At 40.6% G+C, this 27,440-nt stretch overlaps 1 protein-coding gene across 3 annotated transcripts in view; it reads left to right on the forward strand.

Moving 5' to 3' along the window:
* Positions 1-17,200: 17,200 nt before the first annotated feature.
* LOC122789976 (diacylglycerol kinase delta-like) overlaps positions 17,201-27,440 on the forward strand; it is a 1,345,205-nt gene continuing 1,334,965 nt past the window's right edge. For 2 of the 3 annotated variants that reach the window (XM_044057484.1, XM_044057483.1), the window contains exon 1: positions 17,201-18,991. In XM_044057484.1, coding sequence (XP_043913419.1) covers positions 18,815-18,991 — 177 coding nt within the window. In that variant the 5' untranslated portion in view covers positions 17,201-18,814. The remainder of the gene's footprint in view (positions 18,992-27,440) is intronic. The other variant, XM_044057482.1, reaches the window with a different exon arrangement.

Here is a 27,440-nt window from a genome sequence, read left to right on the forward strand (position 1 = left end):
ACAAAAAACTGTGGGTTATGCTACTCAACACCAGGAGTTTAAATCTCAAAATGCACACGCTCGAAGCACTCCTCAGTAGGGAGAACATCAACATCTGTGCAGTAACTGAAACCTGGTTCAAGGCTCCAGAGAGCACCCCAGCACTACCAGGCTACAACTCATACCACATGTTTTGGCCACAGAACACGGACCAAAACACAAAAGGAGGGGGGTGTAGCCATATTCATCAAGGATACCTACACCTCCAGGTTAGTGGCGCAGCATGATATCTCTGAGATCATCCATGTGCAACTAACACTGGGCAAATCTGCAATGCAAATTGTAGCCTGCTACAGATCACCCTCCATGACCCAGGACCACCACTCAACCTTTCTGGAGACACTGGAAAACATGAAGGTCCTACCGAACACCATGATATTGGGTGGTTTCAAGTACCCTACCATTAACTGGGAAAACTACTCAAGTACAAACTCCCAGGCCCAACACTTCCTGGAGTTCATCAACTCAAACACCCTGGATCAGCTGGTAAACTCCCCTACCAGATGTGAAAACATATTGGATCTGGTCATCACAAACATGGGCGACAGGTATTCCACACTGGAGGTCAACCCATCACTGGATAGATCAGACCATAAATTAATCACTCTGGATGTCCACACCCCACCACCACCCCGAACTAAGGAAACCACAGTAAAAAAACTTTTCTAAAGCAAACTTCACTTTACTTAAGACAAAGGCGGTAAGTTTCACAGTCCCCACTCTAAAGGATAATGCTACCCAACATGCAGAAAGCTTTATAAATGCACTCTATGAGCACCTATAAGGATGCATGGATTGTGCCATCCCTAGCAAAACCAAGACTCACTCCTCTAAGAGAAGGAAACCAGTCTGGTGGACCCCTGCCATAAACAGGCTATACAATAGAAGGAGGAAACTAGTTCAGAAAAAAAGCAAATCCCAAGATGGAAAGACATCCCTGATTAGTATCAGTAAGAAACTGAGGTCCCTCATGAAATCATCCAAGGCTAACAATAGCCAAGCCAAGGATTCAAAAGATAACCACAAAGCCTTCTTTAGCTATGTCAAGAATCTAAGTGGCAACTCACAGATATGCACTGAACTAGTGCAAAATAGCACAAAATATACTGAACCTACTGATATTGCCAACATCCTGGCAGATAGATTCAGTGCAAACTTCACCCCCATCTCACCCCCAAAAGGGCACACAACGATACCGGAAAAGAGTAGTGTCCTGGAAATCACAGACGGACAGGTGAAAATAGCCCTTTCAAAAGCCAAAAACACAGCGTCAATGGGGCCAGATGGTGTCCCAGGCTGCGTCTTGCATGAACAACAGAACGAACTAACCCCCCACCTAAACACGTTGTTCAACATCAGCCTCTCCACAGGTTACATGCCCATAGAATGGTGCACAGCAACGGTTATTCCACTCCACAAAGGAGGGGCCACAACTGACCCTGGTAACTATTGCCCCATAAGCTTGACTAGCTTGGTCTGCAAGGCTATGAAGCGCATCATCATGGAACTAACTAACAAAGACATTGGGAACCTCCAAACACTTGACCCGACCCAGTTCGGCTTTGTTAAGTGCAGATCATGCCTACCTGGTTGACTTCTTTGAGACAGTCACCAAGGCCATAGACAAGGGAAAGGTTGTTCACACAGCCTACCTTGACTTTGCCAAGGCTTTCGACACCATTCCCCACTCGGGTATGACAGAAAAATTCACCAGCCTGAACATAAACCTGTACGTCACGAGATGGGTTGCCAACTGGCTTACAGACAGAACTCACACGGTAAGAATAGCAGGCTCCAGGTCCAACTCTAAACTAGTCACAAGTGGTGTCCTGCAAGGCTCAGTCCTGGGACCTCTACTGTTTGGCATATACTTCTCAGAGGTACAGGCAAACACAAAAGGACTATGGTTAACCAAGTTCGCTGATGACTGCAAACTGGGAGCCATAACTGACTCTCCAGCTGACATGGACATCTCCCAAAGGGGCCTTACTGAGACGGACACCTGGTGTCAAAGTCATGGCCTCAAGGTAAATGCCAAAAAATGTATAGTCATCCCGTTTAGGAAAAACAAAACACCCACGAATTACCACATAGGTGGCAGCCCCCTTAATACAGAAGAGGTAATAAGAGATCTGGGGACCCAAGTAGATAGTAATCTCTCTTTTGACAATCATATTGCCAAAGTAGTTAGGAAATCCTTCTATGTGGCCCATCTAATTACTAAAGGGTATGCATCTAAAAATAAAGAGGTTATAGTGACTCGTCACTCATCAGACCCATCATAGAGTACAATGCCCCATTTGGGATGTACCTCACAAGACACTTCCAACAGCTGGAAAAACCACAAAAGTACCTCACCAAGAGGATTACTGGCCTCAAACATATGTCCTATGCAGCCCGACTGAAAAAACTCCGGCTGTACTCAGTGGCATATCGCTTACTCAGATGTGATCTCTGCGTGACTTACAAAGCCATGTCCAACTCAGAATTGATGGACATGCTCCACCTAAAGAAATCCAAGTCACTGCAAGCCACGCGCTCTAGTGAGCTAAACCTCACCACAACAATAAATAGAACATGCTGGAGGGATAGATTACTGTCACAGAGACTCCCCATGCTTTGGAACAAAATTCCAAACTACATTAGGCAGAGCCCCTCACTAACACTCTTCAAGAGAAACCTTGAGTGGATAGGTAACAGAAAATACACCCCTGGGATCACTTCATTGGCTTTGCTTGACAGAGGATCAGTTAATTAATCAATGGGGTGGTGAAAGCTGACACACTCTGGCTAGGCTTATAAAAGCCCTCAGGCAGATTGCCTAGTACCTACCTATGAACCTATGAACCTGATCTCGCTACTTAAACATGAACCAACAACATCTAGACAGGCTACAATCCCTGCATTTTCTGAAAAATTATGCACCCTCCTGCATTCAAATCAATAAAATCATGCCTGGTTCTCCTCTTTCACTCATTTTTCAATTTAATCAGAAAGAATAAATCAAAACCTGGTTATGTACAATATGTCATATCAATGTCACAATTAACTTGATTCCTGCTGTAACCAACAATGTTCTTGTTTTTTCCATATACTACAAATTTTACTACTATAAATGCATCAATTATGACTTGTAGTGAAATTGTAACTATAAATGTCATTTGCTGAAGCTTTTCTTCCCAGGCCTCCACTAAAAATAAGCATTTTCTGCTGCTTGTTGTAGTAGACAAAACCTGCTACACCTAAATAAGCCTTTCACTGTACATCTGCACATAGGAGTTTTATCCCTGTCTCCCGCAATATTTCTCCCTCCTCAGAATGAGCCCAGTGTTGTCATCAAGTGCAATCTTGTCCAAAATTATTTCAAACACACACACACACACACACACACACACACACACACACACACACACACACACACACACACTTTCCTGAAGGGATAGGTACATACATAACTCTTCAATACCAATACTTTTTCCTCCCCCTCTCCAAATCACAGTAATATTGTTACTCTAGCACATCAATAACACAAATTAATGTTTACCCTTAAAATAAACAAACCTTCAAAAATTTGAATGGTAGCATTTAGTTCTGAACAGAAGGATAGCAAATAATGGTCAGTACACCGGATTCAATACACATACCCTTAAGAACATTTAACATTGTATAATATAGTCCTTTACCTGAAATAAATACATGCAATAAATCATGCCATTTGAAAAGTAAACACACAAAAAAGAATCTAGCTCAAGAAATTTAAAAGTTTTAAGCTTGCAAATGACATATAGCAAACTCTGTCAACTAGTAAATATTCTGACCAATTTTAACTAAAGGCATATAGTACCTTATCTGTTACTAACTTTCAAGATTAAACGAAACTAGAATCAGCAAAGTTGTTAAGGCAGTGCTGTCTCTTTATGCTGCTTTGGCAGGAAAATCCAACAACTCTGTTAGCTAGTAATGTCTCTCTCATTCAGGGAGTTTCATACAAGACTGTCTCTTGGATTCATCTTTGACATTTTTCCTGTTTCTACAATTACACACTTCCTGGGAGAAAGTCCCAAATAAGATAATATCCTTTAATCTAGAGTACCATTTTCAAGGAGAATTGGGCTTCAAGCATTGAAGAGGTGTACACAGCAGAATTAGTTTCACTTTCAAACTGCAGTACACTCCCACAGTAGCAATGCACAAATTTGTATGCACAATTTCACACACCTTTTGCACGTATTAGACAGTCACTAAATAGCAAATATAATACAACTTCATTAACTTTTCATCTCTTAAAGAATTGCTTACATTTTCTTATTTCAATACAGTTTAGCGTCACTTAGTTTATTCACCTGCATTTCCATTTTGAAAATTCAATAACATTTTACTCACTTATAACTTTTCACTCTTAATCAAATTCAGCAGCAAGACTGAAAGCATAGTATGGGATTTCCTCGTGCAGTGTACGTCATTATTGAGTTATTCTTTTTAAAATATGTACAAACCTAGACAGTGTGGGGAGAGAGCCAAGCAGGCTGGAAGCATCCACAATCCTGAGGAACCTAGCTATGTGCAGTATTTCCATCTGAGAAAAAAAAACCCAGAAAATAAATCAACATATCAACATCCTTTTCATATATTTATATCAGTAAGCCAAGTGTTGAGGAGGCCTAGCTTCACCATGAATTGGAAATTAGCAGAGGTGATGATGTAAATATTTTGAGTTCAACAAAGGTGTAATCGAACGAGAAAGTAACAGTAATATCCTTAAGGCAAGTGCAAAGATATCTGGTTTGATTTTTTTTTTACCTCTGGATTATACCACTAGACAAAGAGGGGAACACCCTTGTACTACGATATTAGATAAGTAGTGGTCAAAGGATTATAAAGAGTAATTTAATTGATTGTGAAAATATAATCTGAACAGACATGTAACAAAGTGGCTAACCAAGAGAGTAGCTGACCTGTTACCTTATGAAAGGTACATGTTATAAATAAAAGTGACATGAGAACATAATGCAACAAGTCATGATTTTAAAACTCTGATGTGCATGCTGTGATGGAATACCAAGTCTCAGGATGTGTACTTTTCCAGGTGCCCCTATGGTTTGTCAGCTGTCACTTTGTTACAACTTATATTACTATACTTTAGTTATTGTATTGATGGCTTGTATTGTGAATAGTTTTTTATGTCAGAATTTGCTTAGCTGCATGTGATTTAATGAGTTATTCAAGACAGCAAGACTAAAAGAAAAAGAAAGATTTTTTTTTTTGTTTTTTTCTTTCTTTTATAATATTCTCTTTTCTCAGAATGTATATAACCTTAAAAGTAGTATATTTAGAAATTGGTGGTATGAGCACAGAGTCCCCATGATGAGAGGTGTACCCCTGCAAAGTTATATTTTTAGATTTTGCGTGATATTTTGTATTGTAAGTTTGTGTAGTCTCGCTACTTTGTGCTACTGATGTTTTGTTTGTGACGTTTTGTTGTACGTTGTCAATGGTTGTAAATTAATCATTATGGATCCCTTTATGCAAGTATTACTATTACAGAGCTTTGTTGTGCTATCTATAGCTATGCCAGAAACTCTGAAGTTCAGTAGGGAAATTGTCCACTTTGTTACTGATATGTAGATCTGCAGAGAGAATATATGGCCACACCTGGGCCTTGGATGAGCTTCCCTCCTGCAGCTTTGCACCTCTATCTAATCATGTCACAATATGTTTTATTACTACTTTGTAAGGGCTGTGGCTGAGATCAGACTACGTTAGATTAAGCACAGAGGATTAAGGCTATGAGATGTTAACAAGCTACTTCCTATAGTTCAGGGTTTGATTCCTTTAACCTCCAATTGCCTAATGTGTTGAAGTACCCCGAGAAATTGGCTAGCTTTCTCAATGGCTTCCTGGACTGCATACCTAGTAATTATCTATGTACATATGCTACCTGTGTGAAAGGTTTATTTTCAAGAAAAAGGGAAGTGGTTAATATAGTAGTGCAGGGGGTTCTCCTGGTTCTGGTACTCTTCATCTCATGTGAATAACACAGGGATGGTACAGCAGTGTAGGATATAGGAAGATTGAAACAAAATACTTTAATGCAGATAAATGTAAAGTACTGAACTTGGCCACAGCAACCCTAATATGAAGTATTAGTTGGGGGAGTAGAACTGATGGCAAGTAAAAAGGAAAATGATCTGGGAGTGTTTATGACACCTGGACACCAGCAGCAGAGACAGAGGGTAGTGGGAGCAGCCAACGGAATGCTGGGGTGTACCCTCATGGAGAGAGATTCTAGAAGCAAAAATATAATGATTCTATTATACTGGCTTCTAGTAAGGTATACCTTAAATACTATATGCAGTTTTGAATGCCATACAAGGAAAGGGATGTCAGGCTGCTGAAATGTTTCCAGGAGAAAGCCACCAGAAAGGTTTCTAGGTGGAGAAGAAAGAAAATACCTAGTGATCAGACTGCAGTGGTTCTTCTTGCTAGAGATCAGAAGGGGTAGGAGACATGATATGGGTTTAGAAACTCATGTCAGGAACATAGAATGGATCGCCAACAGCAGAAAGGATGGTAGTAAGAGGGGAGTAGAGGCAGCAGGTTGCAAACAACAACTATTCACTCAGTCTGCAGAAGTAAAAAAGGGGAGTGGACACCTGCAAAGAACTTCCAGACTGAGATTTAGAGATGGTAGCCATGCAGGCATTCTATAGAAGACAGAGCAGATTGACATAGACGGATAGGGAGGATAGAGGTATTCCATTTAGGAGGGTGATACACCCAGCTTCTTATTTAAATGGTGGCCATTGGTGGAGAATGGCCTGGTATTGGTGCATGTTATTATAAACAGAACCAGTCAAATGGGAAGGGGACACATACAATGCTGCAAACTTTAACAAGCATGATGTGAGACATCAGAGCATGAGCTTTCCTTTATATTCAACAGATAACTACAGTGAATGTGGCTCCAGTTGTGACATGAAACGAGAATCCTGATAATGTTATCAGTTCAGGGAAATGCTTAGGAGAGAACAGTTCAGGTTCAGGGTTGGACAGTCACCACTGCAGCACACACTTATTTCAGACAGGAACAACTTGGCATGTGGAAACAGCTGGGACCTCTGAGGGTGCTTTGTAGATGGAGATCAGAAGGGCATGAGAAGTATGCAAACCCACATTCGATAGAGTCACGGGAAATTGGTGAGCAGAAGAATATAGTGTATCAGTACTTTGCTATAAGTATCAGAGAATTCTTTATGCATCTATTCAGTTGTTTATTTGTTTATTTTCACAATGCAATAGGAGACCCCAACAGATGTACATAAGTGCCGTGCATCATTACCCTGGGAATCATGAAACATTTTGGAAAAGTGACCAGCTGCCAAGACTTGGTGGCTAGAGATCTTTTATCATGTACAGCATATTAAATCATGCAGCTGAAATCGATACAATGACACATGATTTTTTGGCAACCGGCTATAACAGAAGTTTGTTAACTGAGATGCTGAATATGTTAAGTCTGAACAATCTAGTATACGTAAACCATACTTATTTAGAGACGGTAATATTGCACACAATGCTAGCTCCTTAAGGGAAGCTGGATTTAACAAGATGGGATATATGATGAAGTATAATAGACACTCCAGTCAGATTCAATCTATAATTAAAAGAAATTGGATTATTTTAAGCTCTGATATTAATGTTAGGAAGATAGTGGGAGAAAGACCCTATTTTATATATAAAAAAGAAAAAAACTTAAAACAACTTTTGTGCTATAAAGATTTTGGTAAACAACAAGAACTACCTAGATTTAATAAAGGCACAGTCCCTTGTTATAACTGTACTTTCTGTAAGTATTTTAATATGGAAACAGAATGTATACATCCCACTACAGCAGCTAACTTTACTTTTAAAGCATTTGAGACGTGTAATAGTGAGAACTTAGTCTACCTGGCTAACTGTGAGAAATGTTTATGCTTTTATATTGGAAATAACAATGGTAAATTTAAGGAGAGAATTGCCTCCCACCTATCTGAGATAAGAAGAAGGTTGAGACAAATGCATTCAGTAAGCATATTTTACAGTTTGGGAGTGAGCATGTGTTTAAGTTTAGAATATTACAGAGAGTTTTTAAGAATAAGAGGAGAGGGGACATTGTGAATGTAACAGAAAGGGCAGAATACAAGTGGATATTTTTTTTTAGATCTGATGTCCATCCAGGACTTAATAAACTTAATAGTATTAAATTGAAATTAAGACAAGCATATGTTAGTTGGAGTGCTATATTTACTATATGATGCATTTTGGGTTGTAATAAGATGTTCTAAAAAGTTTTATTAAGTTGGTTATAGTGCCTTTATGAAGTTTTTATTAACTAAGTATGTGTTAACAGTTTGGAAGGAACTTATGTAGTTAATTATATAATGTGTTTATGACTTGTGTTTTTTGATTGGCTGGTGTTTATTCTGTGGTTTTAATGCAGTGATTTATTCTTGAAAAAGAGTTCTAACTTGAAAGCTTGGATGTAATAAACCCTGTTTTATATGGGTGGTCGTGCTGTGCCTTTTGTTACTGAATCCTTTAGTAAGAGGGCACCTCACCAAAACCTACCATCATGCTCCTTGTGAAAAAGTGAAAGGTCAGAGGTCAGACAGAAAAGCACTTATTAGCTTTTTAACTAGCTCTATAAGTGTTAAATAAATGTACATTTAAAGACATTTCCTACAAGTGACTGTTGCTGTTTCTTGTGTATGAAGAAGAGGAAATAAGTTTATTCTTGGAAGGATCTTTGAAGGTTCAGTAGCAACAAGGCTGCTGCTGATCAGTGTATATCCTGCTCCTTTATTTATATTTAGCAATACATACTGTGAAGGCTGCCAGCCTAACCAGATAGAATTTTGTAGATAATTCTGTCATTTGTAAATATTAATGCAAGCCACAGGCTTATTCTCTTAAATGTGAAAAGACCTTATTGGATGTTAAACTGCAAAAATGTAACCACATTGCACTCTGCTGGAGGAAAGCTGATAAGTCAAGCATGGTATAATTGTTTGATCTCAAAACTTGGAGCCGAGATGTCTGGATGAAGGAATTCTTCCTACTGTTTTGTGACTAGAGTTAATTGCTAGATTTTACATATATGCTTTTAATTGCTGTAGTTTCCTGACCAGGTGCAAGCTTACTAAGAAATGTTAATGTAGAGTTTCTGTTAGCCTGGGAAACCAGAGAATTGTTAAGAATGACGTAATCTAAAATGAGTCAGCAGGATGTATTATCAATTTAAAGGACTTTCTCACAGACAGAGAGGGAGCATTTTGCATTTGTCTTGAGAACATCCAACTCACCAGCACTCTGCCTCTGCTCTGCATGTAAGTAGGATCTTAGATTTTAGTGTCTCTCTTAGAAATAGCTACAAAATGGGAAGATTAGACTAGCTGTTTTCTGTATTGATGTCAGAACTATTCCACAATATTATTTTCAGCATTTTCCTGTGTCTGAACTCTCGACTAGCACTGTGTAGAAAAAAGTATTGTCTTGTGTTTTTATTATTCATTATTAAATATTTTTAAACCTTTCAACTGTGGCTATTTTGTGTAGAGATAATTTATGCTCTAGAGTACATTGCATGTATATAGTGATACTGGCTAAGCCACTCCAATAAGCCTTAAAAAGTTCTGGTCACACTTACTAATTGGATGATAGGTTCATAGGTTCATAGATAGGTTCATAGATTAGTACTAGTAATAATATTACACAGTAATAATTGGACACTCTTTGATAAAGGCCTTATTAGTAGCTGATATTAGTCGTTGGTGGCAAGTGGTACTACTGTATAGCTTGGGCAGAAGGGGCATAGCTGGAGAACCTGTGCCAGCCTTCCACAGGAGTGTTTGTGTGTTTGGTATATAACTCATATCTCAAAGTTTGTGTGTGTGTGTGTGTGTGTGTGTGTGTGTGTGTGTGTGTGTGTGTGTGTGTATGTGTGTGTGTGTGTGTGTGTGAGCTACTTGGGCAGGGATATGAAGCACTGGTTGGACAGAGAGGGTGCTGAAGGTTTTAGCTTGACCACTAGGCTGAGATCTGGACCCTATAGCTGTGCCAGTGGGGAGTCTTATTCGGGATCTGCAGAGAAAGGGAGAAATCAGCCCCAGACTGACTGTGATCACTGTGTGTTCTTAAGGGAAATTGCATTTACTGTGTGTGTATTTGTTATCTTTCCCAATGTGGACGCCCCTTACTGGTGTTAGTGGTGAGGATTGAGGCTCCTTGATTGTTGGGCCAGTGCATGGGCATCACATAGTAATTGTTTGATAGTGGTGGGATTTCCACACCACATATTAATTATTTGGCAGTTGGCTTGTAGTGGTGTTCATAGGTTCATAGGTAGGTACTAGGCTATCTGCCCGAGGGTCTATTACACAGGAACCACAAGCCTCCGGTGGTCCGGAGCAGCAACCGAGTAATGTTCAGAGAAAGGGCTTACCATCCCAGCAACATTTGGGTTCGATTGCAACGGAGAATGCACAGAGATCGTTCAACTTCGATGTTTGGTCCAACAAACAATTTACTTTCTCAGCAGGTACTTTTAACAACAATGTTTCAGCTGTTAATAAGATTGATTCTGACTTCACAGTATTTAGTGACAAATTATACTCTTTTAAAGCGGCGAAAATGGAGATTGATTACTTGCAAGAATGCATTAGAGTTAAAAGGTTACCTAGAGGTCTCTGGATTAACAAATTTCCCAACAATGCAGTTGCAGGCTCAGAACTTCACAAGGACATTTCTGAGTTGTTTGATAATACGGGACTTGACATGTTACATTTGATGGTGAAAGATTATGAAAGGAAAGCCGACAACCTTTTAGATGAACTTAATATGCTTAATGGCTCCATTAACAATTACATTTCTTTTTCCAGAATCAAAAAGGATTATAATAATGTTTTTTATGAAGTTGATCAGTACTGTTTTAAAATTATGGAAAGGAAAGCTAAAAAGTTGGAGAGAGATTTAAATGACTAGACTCACGCTGTTTTTCAACTTGGATTTACACTGTGTTTTAGCCTGATTGTCTGTTCGTGCAGTTTTCGTTTGTTTGGCATCGCAATAAAAGGACTTGTTCATTACATTTGGAAGAATTTTTTATATCCCGGTGAGAAGAGTTTATTGGATTTCAGTGCTTCTGCATATTTTTCTCTATCTGCCCGAGGGCATTTATAAGCCTAGCCAGAGTGTGTCTGCTTTTGCCGCCCCATGGATTAATTAACTGATCCTCTGTCAAGCAGAGCCAATGAAGTTTTCCCAGGGGTGTATTTTCTGTTACTCATCCACTTGTCAAGGTTTCTCTTTAAGAGTGTTAGTGAGGGGCTCTGCCTGATGTAGTTTGGAATTTTGTTCCAAAGCATGGGGATTCTCTGTGAGAGGAATCTATCCCTTCAGCATGTTCTATTTATTGTTGTGGCAAGGTTTAGCTCACTAGAGTGTGTGGCTCGCAGTGACTTGGATTTCTTTAGGTGGAGCATGTCCATCAATTCTGAGTTGGACATGGCTTTGCAAGTCAGGCAGAGATCACCTCTGAGTAAGCGATATACCACTGAGTACAGCCGGAGTTTTTTCAGTTGGGTTGCATAGGACATATGTTTGAGGCCAGTAATCCTCTTGGTGAGGTACTTTTGTGGTGTTTCCAGCTATTGGAAGTGTCTTGTGAGGTACATCCCAAATGGGGCATTGTACTCTATGATGGGTCTAATGAGTGACGAGTAGAGGGGCACTATAACCTCTTTATTTCTAGATGTGAACCCTTTAGTAATTAGATGGGCCACATAGAAGGATTTCCTAACTACTTTGGCAATATGATTGTCAAAAGAGAGATTACTATCTACCTGGGTCCCCAGATCTCTTGTGTGGATAGTGAATTCCTGTAGCTTGTTTACAGTGATTACTGAATGTGTTTTTGTACTCTAAATCAGACACTCAGTGAATATCGGAGTTCATATCATAATTGTTTTATTTCTTTTGTTAGCTTAGTTAGTCAGGGAGAGTAGGCAAGCATGTCAGCAGAGGATTATGGCAAGCTGTCAAGGAGCTAGTTGGCTGAGATGTGCCAGGCTAAAGGACTGGTGCATGGAAACCTGACTAAGGCAGACATGATTGCAGCTTTGGTCACACCTGCATCAGAAAACAGCAACCAGGAGGATGATCAGACTGGCCATCGAGATGTACAACACTCAGAGAATGGACAGATCTAAAGAGCCTTGAGTTGGAGGCCAGGCATTTGGAAACAGAAGCAGCAGAGAGACTGAGATGTCTACCAGGCTGAGGAGAATGGCAAACTGCTATGCCTGGAAGCTGAGGAGAAGGAGAGGCAGGGGCAGCATGAAAAGGCAATGCTGACTCTTCACCAGAGTCATCAAGGTAATGGGCAAGGGAGCAACCAGCCCCCCGAATCACAAAAGGTCAGTAAATTTCTTCTGCAGTTTACAGAGTGGGATAATTTTGATAGTTTCATTCATATGTTTGAGAGGGTATATAAACAGTATGATGTTGACCAAAGACTGGGTACGGTTCCTGACCCCCCTTACTCCATGATAAAGCTGTAACTGTGTTGTCTAAACTTGCTGATTGTGAATATTTTGATTACACTGCTGTTAAGAATTGTTTGTTAGAATTCTTTAAGTTAATACCTGAAACTTATAGAAAAAGTTTTGTGAGCATAGACGCAAGGCAGATGAAAGTGTGTGCGAATATGTTGCTGAACTGAGCACTTATTTTCATAGGTGGGTGAATGGATGTCAGGTCACCACTTTTGAAGTGCTGGCAGACCTTTTAGTTAGGGAACAAGCCCTTAGCACTTTGCCTGAGGACATGAGGATCTGGTTAACTGATAGACAATGCGCTACTTCAGAGGAATTAGGGAAGAAGGGAGACCTATACCTAGCAAGCAAGGCATCCCTGCACAGGAAAGGGACCCCCCAGAACTGCTCATGAGTTTAAAGGAACTCATGGTGGAAAGCCCAGACTGCCCCAACAGAATCTGTCAGTAGCAGGGGAAGCCAATAATCCAGGTGCATGTCCAGGACCTAGGTTTAAATGTTTTGAATGCAACCAGTGGGGCCATGTGGCATACAGATGTCCATGGAGGCAAGGTGGGGAACAAAAGGTGAGAGAGCCAGTAAGTGGGAAAGACAAAATGCCAATAGTAGGTTGTTTTGAGACAACAGAGGTACCGAACTACCATTCTGCAGATGTCCTGATAGGGAAGAATTTTGATGAGGCAGTACTATGTGTTAATGCAGTTACATGCAGTTAGGCTTCAAGACAAGTATGTGGGTCTAGTAGCCTGGGGGATGCCCAGACAGACTGCATACTTACAGCCAAGACTGGTGAAGTGGTTACTTCAGGGAGGGAGCTACACTGTAGCAGTGTGACTGAAGGTGAGCCACAGCTGTTTGTGGGTACTGATGTTCCCTTGGACAGAGTGACTACAAAGGTAGAGGTGAGTAGTAGTACCCAGGCTGACAGTGAGGCACCACTGTCAGAGGATGCCAGACTTCCTGTGGAATGGGAGCTGGAAAGGGTTACAAAGAAAGTTGAGAAAGGCACAGCTCTCAGACCCTACATTGCAAGGCCTAAAGCAGGTAGCTATTGAGGCACCTGATTCTCAATGGAAGGGGGAATCTGTGTACTGGGACAAAGGGGTACTGTATAGAGAGTGGACCCCTGAGGTAGGGATAGAAGGTGAGAGAATACAGCAGTTGGTAGTACCTAGAGCCTACCGTCTGGTGCTTCTAGCCATAGCCCATGATATTCCCTTTGCAGGTCATATGGGCATAAAACATACAAAGAGATGTATTATGTAGAACTTCTATTTGCCTGGAATTTCCATAGATGTAACATTTTTACTGCAGGACCTGTGAGCCGTGCCAAAAGGTAGGCAAGGCAGGAGACAAGGTGTGATGCCCATGCACTGACCCAGCAATCAAGAAGCCTCAATCCTCACCACTAACAACAGTGAGGGGCATCCGTATAGGGAAAGAATAATAAATATACACACAGTAAAGTATAATTTCCCTTAAGAGCACACCGAGATCAGAGTCAGTCTGGAACTGGATTCTCCCTTTCTCTCCAGGTCCCCAGTAAAACTCCCCACTGGCACAGCTAAATGGTCCAGATCTCAGCCTAGTGGGCAAGCTAAAACCTCCAGCACCCTCTTTGTCCAACCAGTGCTTTGTGTCCCTACCCAAGTAGGTGACACACAAACACTTTGAGATAAGAGTTATATACTGTGGGAATAAATAGCCAGGTAATTGTTATGGCTAGGCTTGTATAGGCCCTGGATCCGATAGCCTACTACCAACCTATGAACCTGTAAACCACACAGACACTCCTAGGGAAGGCTGGCACAGGTTCTCCAGCTGTGCCCCTTTTACCCAGACTATATGGTAGTAGCACTTGCCAGCACCCACTAATATTTATCAGCTACTAAAAAGGCCCTTAACAAAGGGTGTCCAATTATTACTGTGCAATATTATTATCCAAATGGTAAGTGCAACCGAACAGTCAAGGCTTATTGGAGTGGCTTGGTCAATATCACTAAATACATGCAATGTACTCTTATAGCTTAAATTATCTCTACACAAAACAGACACAGCTGAAAGGTTTAAAAATATTTAATAATAAATAATAAAAACACAAGATAATAGTTTTTACTACACAGTGCTAGTCAAGAGTTCAGAGATCGCAGAGAAATACTTAAAATAACACAGTAGAAAAGTTCTGACATCAATACAGAAAAAAGACTAATCTAATCTTCCTAGTTCCTAGCTATATCTAACAGAAAACACCATTCTAAAATAAACTTACATATAGAACACAGGCAGAGTGGTGAGTTGAATGTTCTCAAGACAAAATGCTAAATGCTCTCATTCTTTCTGCCCTTAAATTGATAACACAGTACCACTGATTAATTTCAGATTACATTATTTCTTTTTGGTTCCCAGGCTAACAGAAACTCAGAGGTTAACAGCCCTTTTGATCTTGCAGCTGGTCAGGAAGCCAGAGCAATAAAAGAAATTATACATGTAAATCCTAGCCATTAACTCTGGCCTCAAAACAATAGGCAGAATGCCTCCCTCTAGACATCACGGCTCCATGTTTTAGATCAAAGAATTCCAAAATGCTTGACGTATCAGCTTTCTTATAGCAGAGTGCACTGTTGTTACATTTCTGCAGTTCACCATCCAATACAGTCTTTTCACATTTAAGAGAGCAAGCCTGTGGCTTATATTAATATTTACAAATGACAGAATTATCTACAAAAGTCTATTTAGCTAGGCTGGCAGTCTTCACCTATATTCACACAAGGTGAGAGCTCCTTTGATGCCTTTGCCTATGATTAAGGAGCCATTTCAGAGGGTAGCTATGGAAATTGTGGGGCCTCTGAGTACCCCAAGTTCCACAGGGAAAAAGTATATCCTAGTGGCCGTAGAGTATGCTACAAGATACCCTGAAGCAATGGTTTTGTCCTCCATCGGGGCAGAAAAGGTGGCAGATGCTTTGTTAGAGATTTTCAGCAGGGTAGGTTTCCCAAAAAATACTGACTGACAGAGGTGCCAGTTTCATGTCAGACCTGCTGGCCTGTCTGTGGAAGTACTGTGGGGTGAAGCACCTGAAGACCACCCCCTACCATCCACAGACTAATGGTCTTGTTGAGAGGTTCAACTCTACAATCAAGTCTATGCTATGGCTAAGCCACGCCAATAAGCCTTAAAAAGTTCTGGTCACACTTACTAATTGGATGATAGGTTCATAGATAGGTTCATAGATTAGTACTAGTAATAATATTACACGATAATAATTGGACACCCTTTGATAAGGGCCTTATTAATAGCTGATATTAGTGGTTGGTGGCAAGTGGTACTACCGTATAGTCTGGGCAGAAGGGGCATAGGAGAACCTATGCCAGCCTTCCACAGGAGTGTCTGTATCTTTGTATATAACTCATATCTCAAAGTGTGTATGTGTGTGTGTGTGTGTGTGTGTGTGTGTGTGTGTGTGTGTGTGTGTGTGTTAGCTACTTGGGCAGGGACACAAAGCACTGGTTGGACAGAAAGGGTGCTGGAGGTTTTAGCTTGACCACTAGGCTGAGATCTGGATCCTATAGCTGTGCCAGTGGGGAGTATTATTGGGGATCTGGAGAGAAAGGGAGAAACCAGCCCAAGACTGACTGTGATCTCTGTGTGCTCTTCAGGGAAATCTGTGTGTGTTTGTTATCCTTCCCAATGTGGACGCCCTTCTCTGGTGTTAGTGGCGAGGGTTAAGGCTCCTTGATTGCTGGGCCAGTGCACAGGCATCACACATACAATAATAAGTTAAGATGAAGGTCTAGTCCAAGAGACCCTTTTCTGATATGACCTGGCCCAACTTTATTGAAAATAACAGTAAATAATACATGCTGAAACAATTGCTAGACTGGACAATAATTCACAACTAAACCTGTATTTGCATCAGTTTCATTTTGCATAGGCAGATTCTACAGTAGTTGCTAACTTTTATGAAGAAGAGTTACTGGATATTAAAATGAAAAATTATGTTTTGTGAGTTTTATGAATTAGTCATGATATTTTATTGTTTGTGGAAGATGCTGCATGTGTATAAATATGTCTAAGCATGTGTGAATTTTTTCAGTAGGAATGAGTAACTACAAATAGAAAGCGAGTGTGGAATTTCATTGTAGAAAATTAATGTGTTAGAATTAGCATTGAGGGTGTCAGCCTTTAGAAGGCAATGGTGTTTGGGTATACTGAACTTGCATATTGCAATTTACTAAGATAGTGTGTTAGCAAGCATATGGAGTGCCTACCTGTTACTACTAACTAGTTTCTGAAGGTGTGGTGAGGGATACTATGAATGAATTACACATAAAAGAACATATTAAATACTGTGTGAGCCTAAAAAAACGAGTTTACTTGGGGTTTAGGTATTTCATGAAAAAAAGAAACTCCAAACCCAGTAGATTAGTTAACCAACATATTGTTTGAAATGAATAACATGTAATCAACAAAATTTACCTGTACTATATATAATACAGTATACAGAATTTAACTGGTTTGATTGGTAGCATTGTTGTGCTTCAAAATACACAGACTTCTGGAGCCGCTCTGGTTTGGTTACACTAAGTCCTGTAAATGAGGGGCATTGCAACATATTTGTGGAAGGCGAGAGCAATGTCTCAAGATAGACATCTAGCTCAGTAACGGATCAATGTCATCCGGCAGCAGCAGCAGCAGCAGCAACGGCTCCTGCTGACATCGGAAATTGCATCGGTTACGTGCGTTGATACCTTGGTCATACTCTGAAGCAGGCGGCTAAAGGCGAACAGGGCAGAATAGACGCTACACAGCAAGGGGCTAAACGGTACCACTGGCTACCTCGACCCACAGACAGGAAGCAAGCCGACAGTGTGCAAAGAGTTTTAAGGATATACTGTTTATAATTTCGCCCTGCTGTCCTTTAAAAGCACAATTGCGTCGCTGGATGGTCACACTCCCTGCGTACGGAAGCACCAGCAGCAGATACAAAAAACATCATCATCAAGTGAATGCAAAGAGGTCAGTGCTGCGGCGCGGACGGTCCGCTGCAGACTGATAAAGCGATTTGTTTGGAGAGACTGTGTTTCTCTCTGCAAGGTGTACCCATCGAAGACGGGGCACGGCTAGACAGCTGGATCGTTCCTGGGCAGGGTCCTCCGGCGGCTGCACGTTCTGCATGCGGAATCCGCATCTCTGTGCGCGAGACCGAAAGGGGCATGGGATCCGCTGACAGTTGGCCACGCGCCGGAGAGTCTTAGTGTGCAAGACCTGCGGTGAGCAGCAGCTCTCTGCCGAGTCATGCTGTGAAGTAAGCAAGCAGAGGAGTCCTACAGTAAGGAACTACCACTACAACACAAGGCGGTCGGTTGCCCGAAGAATGAGGTTCCAGACAATACAAAACACTTGCCCGTTCGGGACAGTGAGCGCCTAGTAATAACGTTTGTATTCAGACCCGCAGTTTGGTCACAGAGGATTTTCTTGCCATGGATCAACGGATGTATAGTTAACTTAACAGATACTAGTGACCTCGATAGCAACCACCTGTCACGACGATTTTTTTCATTCAGCTAACTGCAGTAAATAATTACATCTCCCCCCAAACAAAAACTAATCTTGCACCTGTACGAGGTTGTAAGAACATTTCCATGCTTTTATGTAAAGATGTTTGGGAACATCTTACTTTAATGATCAAGCTGAGAGAAGACACGAATGGAAGCTTACATCAGTGCAACATAACAATAACAAACCTGTCAACAATACAGAGAAGTGCATTCACTGAACTTCTTTCCTTCCCATCTCTTTCAAAATGAAGAGTAAACAGGACTGTTAGGTTGCAAAACAGTGGTGATGGCGTTAAAAGAAAGAGGAAGAAACTGACTTTTACATCATGCAGTTTTGTTAGTTGCATCTAGTAAGCACAGTGAGGAAGAACGACTGAAAGTTTTATTGTGCAGAAGAAGTGCATGTGTCCTATCAAGCAGTGATCAAACATAAATCACTAACACACACACACACGCACAAAAAAAACAAAAATAAAAGACAGACAGCCATCTTCTGTCCAGCAGGTGTACTTGTGATATAGCCCATCTCCTGGTCTTTGCATTTCACTGGTCTAGGTCACAAAAAATTAGTGTGGACAACATAGCTTTCTCTGGGTGGTGAAAAGCAGCAGTGACAGTTTGTAGACCATGGCTGAGAAACTGCTACCCAGTAGCTTGTGTGTACCTGTCTCTACACAGGACTCAGGTACATTGCTGCACACAGAAGGAGAGGGAGACGACTCGTCAGACAGTGATGGAGAACAGGAGGGTGGCTCCCACAGGCTAATTAGAAAAGTATCTACATCTGGGCAAATCCGGAGCAAGGTATGTGACTGTAGTATTTTTTTAAGTGTCATGCATCTCTAAAGTGGCAGTAATACATTCCTGCTGTCCACTTTGTGGCCAATGTCTTTTATTTGTTATATACTAGTAGACAGGAAGAAGATTCTGACATTGTTTTTTTAGAAAGCGAGTAGTATATATGCTGGCATGGCTCTAGTGAGAATTCTGGTTAAAACCTGCCAGGAGCAAGATTGCTGACCAAACAGTGATAGATCCTAAACCCTAGAACTTCGCTAACCCCACTGGTTATTGCATTTCCGCAAAACCCAGTACTCTGTTTGCCCTGGTACACCATGTTTCTTTTCATGTACAGTATTTGCAAATAATTAAGTCTGTGATTTATGTTTACCTGAAATGGAACTTCTACTTTCTTTAGAGAGATGATTTGCTCATTCAGATGTCTTTGTATCTGGCAATTTGTTTGACAGTTTATTAGTTCTGTTAAGATGCTTTAATGACTGAATGTACACACATTGGTGCCTTTAAAACCATATAGAACTAAATAATGCTGAGGTTATTGAAAACCACCAAGGTGTGTTTTTCAGTAGGGAGGCAAGGACACAGTTTCATCTGCATTTGTTTAAACAGTGAATTATTATTATAAGGCGTTTGGCATAGTCTAAGGAATTGCCAGTATTTTTCAAGGAATGCTGTGCATGTGTATTTGTGGATGAATATAGTATAAATAAAATAATGATTTTATAAGAATATGCAGGTGTCACTGCATTTATAGGAAACAATATAAATCTGCTAGTCAGTTCTGAACTCTCATGGTTAGAGCAGTATAAAATAATTGTTAGCATTCCATACAGCTGTGATGGAAATCACATTGCTGCAGCAATTAGTGTTGCTGCCTCACAGTTCTTAGTTTTCCAGCCTGTGGTCTGGCTGGAGTGCCTTGCATACATTGTGTAGTGTGCATCTTCATTGTGTCCACATGGGTTTTCAATGGGTGATCTTGTTTCCTCCCACATGCCAAAAGAGACATGTTGTTAGGTGGATGGATGTGTGTATGTGTGTGTGTGTGTGTGTGTGTGTGTGTGTGTGTGTGTGTGTGTGTGTGTGTGTGTGTGTGTGTGTTTTCCATCTTGCTTTGAGCTAGTACTTTAAATTTACATGCTTAGAAACTGGAAGTAGTAATGGCTGTTGTCCCTTCCAACATTGGCTCTCAGCATTATGCCTGTTGTTTGCTGAGATAGGTTTAGCTCCCATGTGAACCCTAAAAAGATAAAGCAGGTACTGGAGAATGGATGAAAATCAGCATGTCTTGCCAAAGGATTAAATGCAACTGTGTGTGTCTGTGTCTTTTGCATCTTGCTTGGAGCTAGTACTTTAAATTTACATGCTTAGAAACTGGAAGTAGTATTGTATCATTGCAGAAAAGGGTTCATAGTACCATATTTTCATTTTTTTGTTAGAATACGATTTTGGACCTTACTGTCTGTGATCTACCTAAGGCAGTCAGTCCACAAAGTCCATTTTAAGAGGTCAAGGAGAATATTTATGAAACTGACTAATTCAGTGTGACATGGTATGCAACTATTTTTGTAATCTAAAGAACAGAAAACTAGATTATGCGTGAGTTTAGTGCAGGAAGTATGTTTGATTCATAGAGCTTGCATGCTTGTCCTGCATGGTTCCCAGTTATTTATAACCCCTTGTAAATTAACTGTCACCACGCCATACCCTTCCAAACATAAACTGTGTGTCCTGTATGTTTTTAAGCAATTTTTAGCAATATAAAAAAGTAATAAGGCTTGTACAATTAAAGGTTGTTAGTGTGGTATACAAAATCTGAACAGAGTGAATTTTCTCTGCCAGCTGCATTTCGGTTGTTTCTTGTGCCAATTTTTAAACTGTCATACTTATTCAGTGTATCAGATTTCTAGTGATATCCCCGTCCATTTTATCACCCATTGATAAGGGGATTCATTAAGTGTGGAATCCCAAATGCTACTTTTATTTTTTATTCTAGCTTTCACACATAGTTACTGGAGTCAAATAAACATAGAAGTATTCATTATTAACAGCCCGTTTGCTGCATGGTCTGCAGTGCAGTCTGTGTGGACAATGTAATGTTCTTGTCTTCTTTGTTTTTTTTTTAGTTATGTTAGTAAGCACTTTTAACTGTTTATGAATGTTTAATACATACATGTAGTACTTGTTTGTGCTTCTACAACAACATATGGCTGAAAAGGATATTGAACCAGTCCAAGACAATTAAGAACATAATAATAATAATAATAATAATAATAATAGTAATACAATCATTTTATGATAGGGAATAAGAGGATGGGAAGTGAACTACAGGTTCACACTGTATGTTTCTGCATTCCCAGGGCAGTACATTACGTAAATGATTTCATCTTTATTTGTTTAAACAATTAGTTATTATTATAAGGCACTTGGTATAGTCTAAGGAATTGCCAATATTTTTCAAAGGATGCAGTGAACTTAATTTTTATAAATTTCATCTGCTCTGCCTTAATTTTGCTACAAGGTTCCAAACACTACATTATTTTCTGTAGCAATGATGATAATACTTAACTTGAAAATGTTTTTATACAGGTGTTCAGTACAGTTTAGGTGGTATTACTGCCAAAAAGAAAATCATCTAGCATTTTGTATATATAGATGTACATGCAAAGATACACATGTATATGTATCTCTCTCTCTCTCTATATATATATATATATATATAAAAACATGTACATACATATATATATATTTATGTATATGTATATATATTATATATTTATTATATAAGTATATATCTATAGCTTTATGTACCTGAATGTATATGTATATATATATATATATATATATATATATATATATATATATATATATATATACATATATATATGTGTGTGTGTGTGTGTGTTTAGCATGTCATGAAGGAGCATAAGGGATATTTATTTATTTATTTTTCTTTGTTGACCAGGAAAGTCCAACTGGGAAAAAAATGTTTTCTGAAAGGCCCAGAGAGAAAAGCTCTACATTTTTGACATATAGATAAAATATAGTTACATGATATCAGAAAGAATACAAAATATAGGTAATCGTGCATACTTATTTATTTTATTATGTATGTGTGTATTTATTTATTTGCATTTGTTTACTGCGGAGGTCCACTGGGCTGAGTTGAGTCCATTTTCAGTGGAAGGCCAGGGAGAAAAGCTCCACATGAACAGTGATTTACAATAGAATAGTAACAGCAGCAGAGAAATTCAAAATCTTTGGAACATTTAGATGGGCAAAGGTGAGAAATTAGATATAATAGCAAATGAATTACAGTGCAATGTAAGATTCCAAATGTAACTGATATGGACTTATACATAGGTAATATGTCTCAGTTAAGCAAAGTAAAGTAGCACGTCAGTAGCCTAGGTTCTAATAACAGTATGAATATTAACAGGTTATGAGCGTGTATCATCAATATTTTTGTTCAGTAGGTATTCCACAATAGAGGGCCTAAGGAAGTTGTATTGAGGAAAAAAAAAACTGAAAGTTGTAGGTTGAAGGTTGTGAGAGACAGAGACATAGTTAATAAGGGTGAGAAGAGTGGATGAAGAGGGAGTAAGGTTTTTGAGAGGTGTGGTACTGGTGCATGTGCATTGCCATAAGGAGGAAAGATGTTGCTTCAGGGTTTTTGTGAAGCTAATTGGATTACTAGTGGCCGTGATCAATGGTGGGAGTGTATTCCACAGTTTGGCAATAGTAAAGGAGCAAAGTATCTGGCCAGCTGATACGTTTTTTCTACTTTCAGGAGTAGTTGGTTTTCCGATCTGAGATGTCTGTTTGGGTGGTAGCAGGTAAGTAGAGTGGCAAAGTCAGGGCAGTCTGCTGGCTTGAAGATAATTTTGTGTGCTGTGATTAATTGTAGGTATGAAAGACAGAGCAGAAGTTTGAGCCAGTCTAGAAGGTGTAGTGAGGAACAGTGGTGGGAAGAGTATTTTGCATTGGTAGCGAACTTAGCAATTTTATTGTAGAACATCTCAAGCTTGGATTTCAGAGAGGACTGAATATTGATAAGAAGAGAGGCAAAGTATAAGAGAGAGGGTAGTAGAAAGGTAGAGGCAAGAGAGCGAGAAAAGATTTACAGTAGCTTACATAAGGGCATGTACATGGTTTGCATAGGTATATACAGTGCTGAACATTCATTCAAAATAGATACAGGCTTATATATAATAAGGAGAGAGATATATTACATCACAAAAGATACTGTAACATTACTTGTGATTTTTAGCAATTAAAATAATGAAAAGAAGGGGCAGCTTAGCTATAGAAGTATTAGAAAGGGGAGAGGTGGTTAATAATGTCCATAGGTTCATAGAAGGTTACTAGGCTAACAGCATGGCAGCCCTTACAAGCATAGCCATATTTCTCCCATGTTGCCTCAGTTGTCAGTGATTATGTGAGTGAAATTCACAGAGGTAAGGATCTGTGGTAGTTAATAATCACTTCCTCTGTCTTGGAGAGACATGGGCACCACCACAGAATTGATTTTGCAGACATTCATCCATTGATTTAGGTTGTGTTTGAAGAGGATCAGAGTGGGGCTCTGTTTCACGTGAACTGGAAGCTTGTTCCAGGGAAGTGGCAGTCTCTGGGAAATATATCTATCTCTCCAGCATGACCTGTTTCTGTCAGAGGCCTCGTTAATATCCCTGGAGCAAGTGACCTTTGTGCAGTCTGATTTAGAGATGTGCAGCATTTCCATCAGGGGCAAGTATGATGTTAGGAGGTACTGCCAGCCATGCCAGGGAGAAGTAGGACAGTGGATGTATGACTTCTGCCAGCACAGCTAGCTGGAATTTTTTAAGTAATTGTATATCATTAGTATGTCAAACTGATCTGTACACATGCTTGTGCTGAAAATGTATCTGTGAGCTTTGCTTGTGTTAATTGTGTTAAAATGTATCAACAGTGCACCTTGCTGAAATGAAGAGAAATGTGCCTGTATTATGGTAGCTGAATTAAATGTATATGTTCACAAATACATTTTCAGCACAAGCATCTGTATGGATCAGTTTGATATACTAGTGATGTACAGTTATTTACAAAATTCCAGCTGTCTGTGCTGGCACAAGTCATATGTCCACTACCTACTTCTCCCTGGCATTGCTAGCAGCACCTCCTAACATCACATCTCTCACCCCTTTGAAGACTCAAGCTACTTTTTCAAGTGACCCCTGAGAAACGTGGCTTGAGAGAAATAAGCCTATCTGGGAATATGTTACCCCATTCCCTGTCTTGAGATTCCATCTGCCTTTGCATTGCTTACCCCATTACAGTGTTGCACTGTCATATAATATGCATACAATCCTAAGTTCCACCATAGTAAATGGAGATTTTGCTGGCTGGCTCCCTGTAGCCATAGACCCCCCCCCCCACAGACGCCTTCTGCCTCCTACTGCAGATACTCAGCACAAGGGCCTCCCTGTCATGGTAAGGCTTCATCATGTTCACATGGTATAATTTGTGCCCCTGCCTCCTGCCTAGCAGTTCTACCATGTAGTTAACATCACTGACCTTCATTACCATCTTGTAGGGTCCCCTCCCAAGCTGCCTGCAGTTTACTGTGTCTGACAGGAATAAGAACCATCACCTGCTGCCCCACAGTATACTATATGATTCGAGCATTCCTGTCCTACCAGACCTTTTTCTGCTGTTGGGCTCCTGCCAGGTTCTCCTAGATCAAGCCCATGAGCTCCCTAAACCTTGTCCTGAGGTTTAGGACATATTCTACAACAGACTGCTTGTGGGATTCACACTCACTCTCCCACTCATCACAAATCAAATCTAGAGGTCCCTCAACCTATGCCCATACAGCAACTCAAAGGGTGAAAAACCTGTGGATCCCTGGGGTCCCTCTCTGTAAGCAAAAAACAGATGGGGCAGATATTTGTCCCTCTCTCTCTTAAACTGGTCTGCAAATGCCTGTATCACGGTCTTTAGCATAGAGTTTAACCTATCCACAATAACATTAGTCTGGGGTGATAGGGGGTGGTGTTTAGGTGCTTCACCCCACAGTGCTCCCACAGACATGCCAGCAAGTCTGACATGAAATTGGCACCTCTGTCAGTCAGTATTTTCTCCTGGGAAACCTACACAGCTGAAAATCTCTAGCAAAACATTTGTCACCTTCTCTGCCTCAATGGAGGATAGAACCACTGCCTCAGGGTATCTAGCAGCATAATCTACTACCACTAGGATATACTTCTTCCCTGTGGAACGTGGCATACTCAGAGGCCCCACAATATCCATAGCTACCCTCTGAAATGGCTTCTCAATCACTGGCAAAGGCATCAAAGGATCTTTTATCTTGTCTCCTGTCTTGTCTACTTTTTGTCGCTGCTCACAAGTCCTGCAGTACCTGGTTACATCCCTGGAAATCCCAGGCCAATAAAAATTCTGCATAATATGTCTCTTGGTATGCTTTATACCCATATGACCTGCAAAGGGAATTTCATGGGCTATGGCTAGTAGTGCCAGAGGGTAAGCTCTGGGCACTACCAACTGCTGTATTACCTCACCTTCTAGCCTTCCTTCAAGGGTCCACTCTCTATACAGTAACCCTTTGTCCCAGTATACAGATTCCTCTTTTCCTTGAGAATCAGGTGCCTCCCTAGCTACCTCCCCTCAAGCCTTGTAATATGGGGTCTGAGAGCTGAGCCTGCCTCAACTCTCTGTTTGAAATTCTTCTTAGCTCTCCTTCCACAGGAAGTCTGGTATCCTCTGAGAGCAGTGCCTCACTGTCAGTCTGGGTACTACTACTCACCTCTGCCCTTGTAGTCACTTTGTCCAAGGGAACATCAGTACCCACCAGCAGCTGTGGCTCACCTTCAGTCTCACTACTACAGGGTAGCTTCCTCCCTGAAGTAGCCACATCACCAGTCCTGGCTTCAGGTGAGCAGTCTCTCTGGTCCCCCCTCTCGGCTACCAGACCCACATGCCTGTCTCCATGCCTGACTGAATGTCACTGTATTCACACAAGGTACTGCATTATCAAAATCTTTCCCTACCAAGACATCTGCAGAGATATCCTGAAACACACCTACTTGCTTGCTTCCTTTTCCACCCTCCCAGTCAAGGTGAACCCTGGTCAAAGGCATCTGAAATAGAATCTCCTCCTAAAGCTCTGACCAAGCAAGTACTGGTTCTTTTTAACCACTTCAGGCTCACAATGGTTATATCAGAGGCTGTGTCTCTCTTGGCAGTGGCCTGTTTCCGTCTACCAAGATCAGATATAAACTGTGCTGGTAGTTTGGTTCCCCAGTTGTCTCCAGACAACTTACCACTGGCATTCTGATATTCCCACTTGGTGGCTCCCCCACCCTTTGTTCTCCACCTTGCCTCTGTGGACATCTATATGTTACATGGCCCCAATGGTTAAATTTAAAACATTTAACCCTTGATCTTGGCTGTGTACCTGAACTAGTGGCTTCCCCTGTTGCTGGTGGACTCTGCCGGGGTGGTTTAGGCTGCTTACTATGGGTTCCCTTATATTCATGTGCAGCACTGGACATCCCTTTCCTGTGCAGTGATGCCCTGCTTGCTAGATATAGGTATCCTTCTTTCTCCAACTCATCTGCAGAGTTGCATTGTCTGTCTGACAACCAGATTATCATGTCCTCAGACAAAGTGCTAATGGCTTGTTCCCTCACCAAAAGGTCTGTCAGCTTTTCAAACGTGGTGGCCACTCACTCACTCACCCACGTATGAAAATAAGTACTTACATCAGCAATATAATCACATATACGTTCATCTGCCTTGCATCTATTCTCACAAAACTTTTTTTCTGTAAACTTCAGGTGTTAAAACATTGTAATTAACAATGATTAACTTGATCATAATCTAAACAATCGGTATCAGACAATTTAAAAACAACAGTTACAATTTACCATGGAGTAAGGGAGTGAGGAAAGGTACCCAGAGCCCTTGGTCAACATTATACTGTTTGCATACTCTTTCATACTGATGATTAAAACTATCAAAATTATCACCATCTTGGTACTGAGGGAGAAGTTTACTGACCTTTATTCCTTCTGGGGTACAGTTACTCCCTTCCCAATTACCTTCATGACCCTGTCGATGACCCCGGCGAAAAGTCAGCATTTCCTTTTCATGTTGCCTCTGTCTCTCATTTTCTTTGGCTTTCAAGTGCCACATTCTCTCCGCTGATTCTACTTTGACCTCCAAATACCACAGTCTCTCTGCTGATTCTAGTTCCAAACGTTTGGCCTCCAATTCAAGTCTCTTTAAGTCCAGACAGATTTTTAAACTCCTCCTAGGAAAAGTTGAACTGTCCTATTTCTTGGAGCTGTACATCCCCAATGCCAGTCTGGTTGTCTTCCTGGTTGTTGGTCTGAGATGCTGCTGTGATTAAGGCTGCAATAATTTCCCCTTTAGTCAGGTTGGCATGCCC

This window comes from Protopterus annectens, chromosome 15.part0 (genome assembly GCF_019279795.1).
Source record: "Protopterus annectens isolate FY-2018-M chromosome 15.part0, PAN1.0, whole genome shotgun sequence".
Lineage (NCBI taxonomy): Eukaryota > Metazoa > Chordata > Ceratodontiformes > Protopteridae > Protopterus > Protopterus annectens.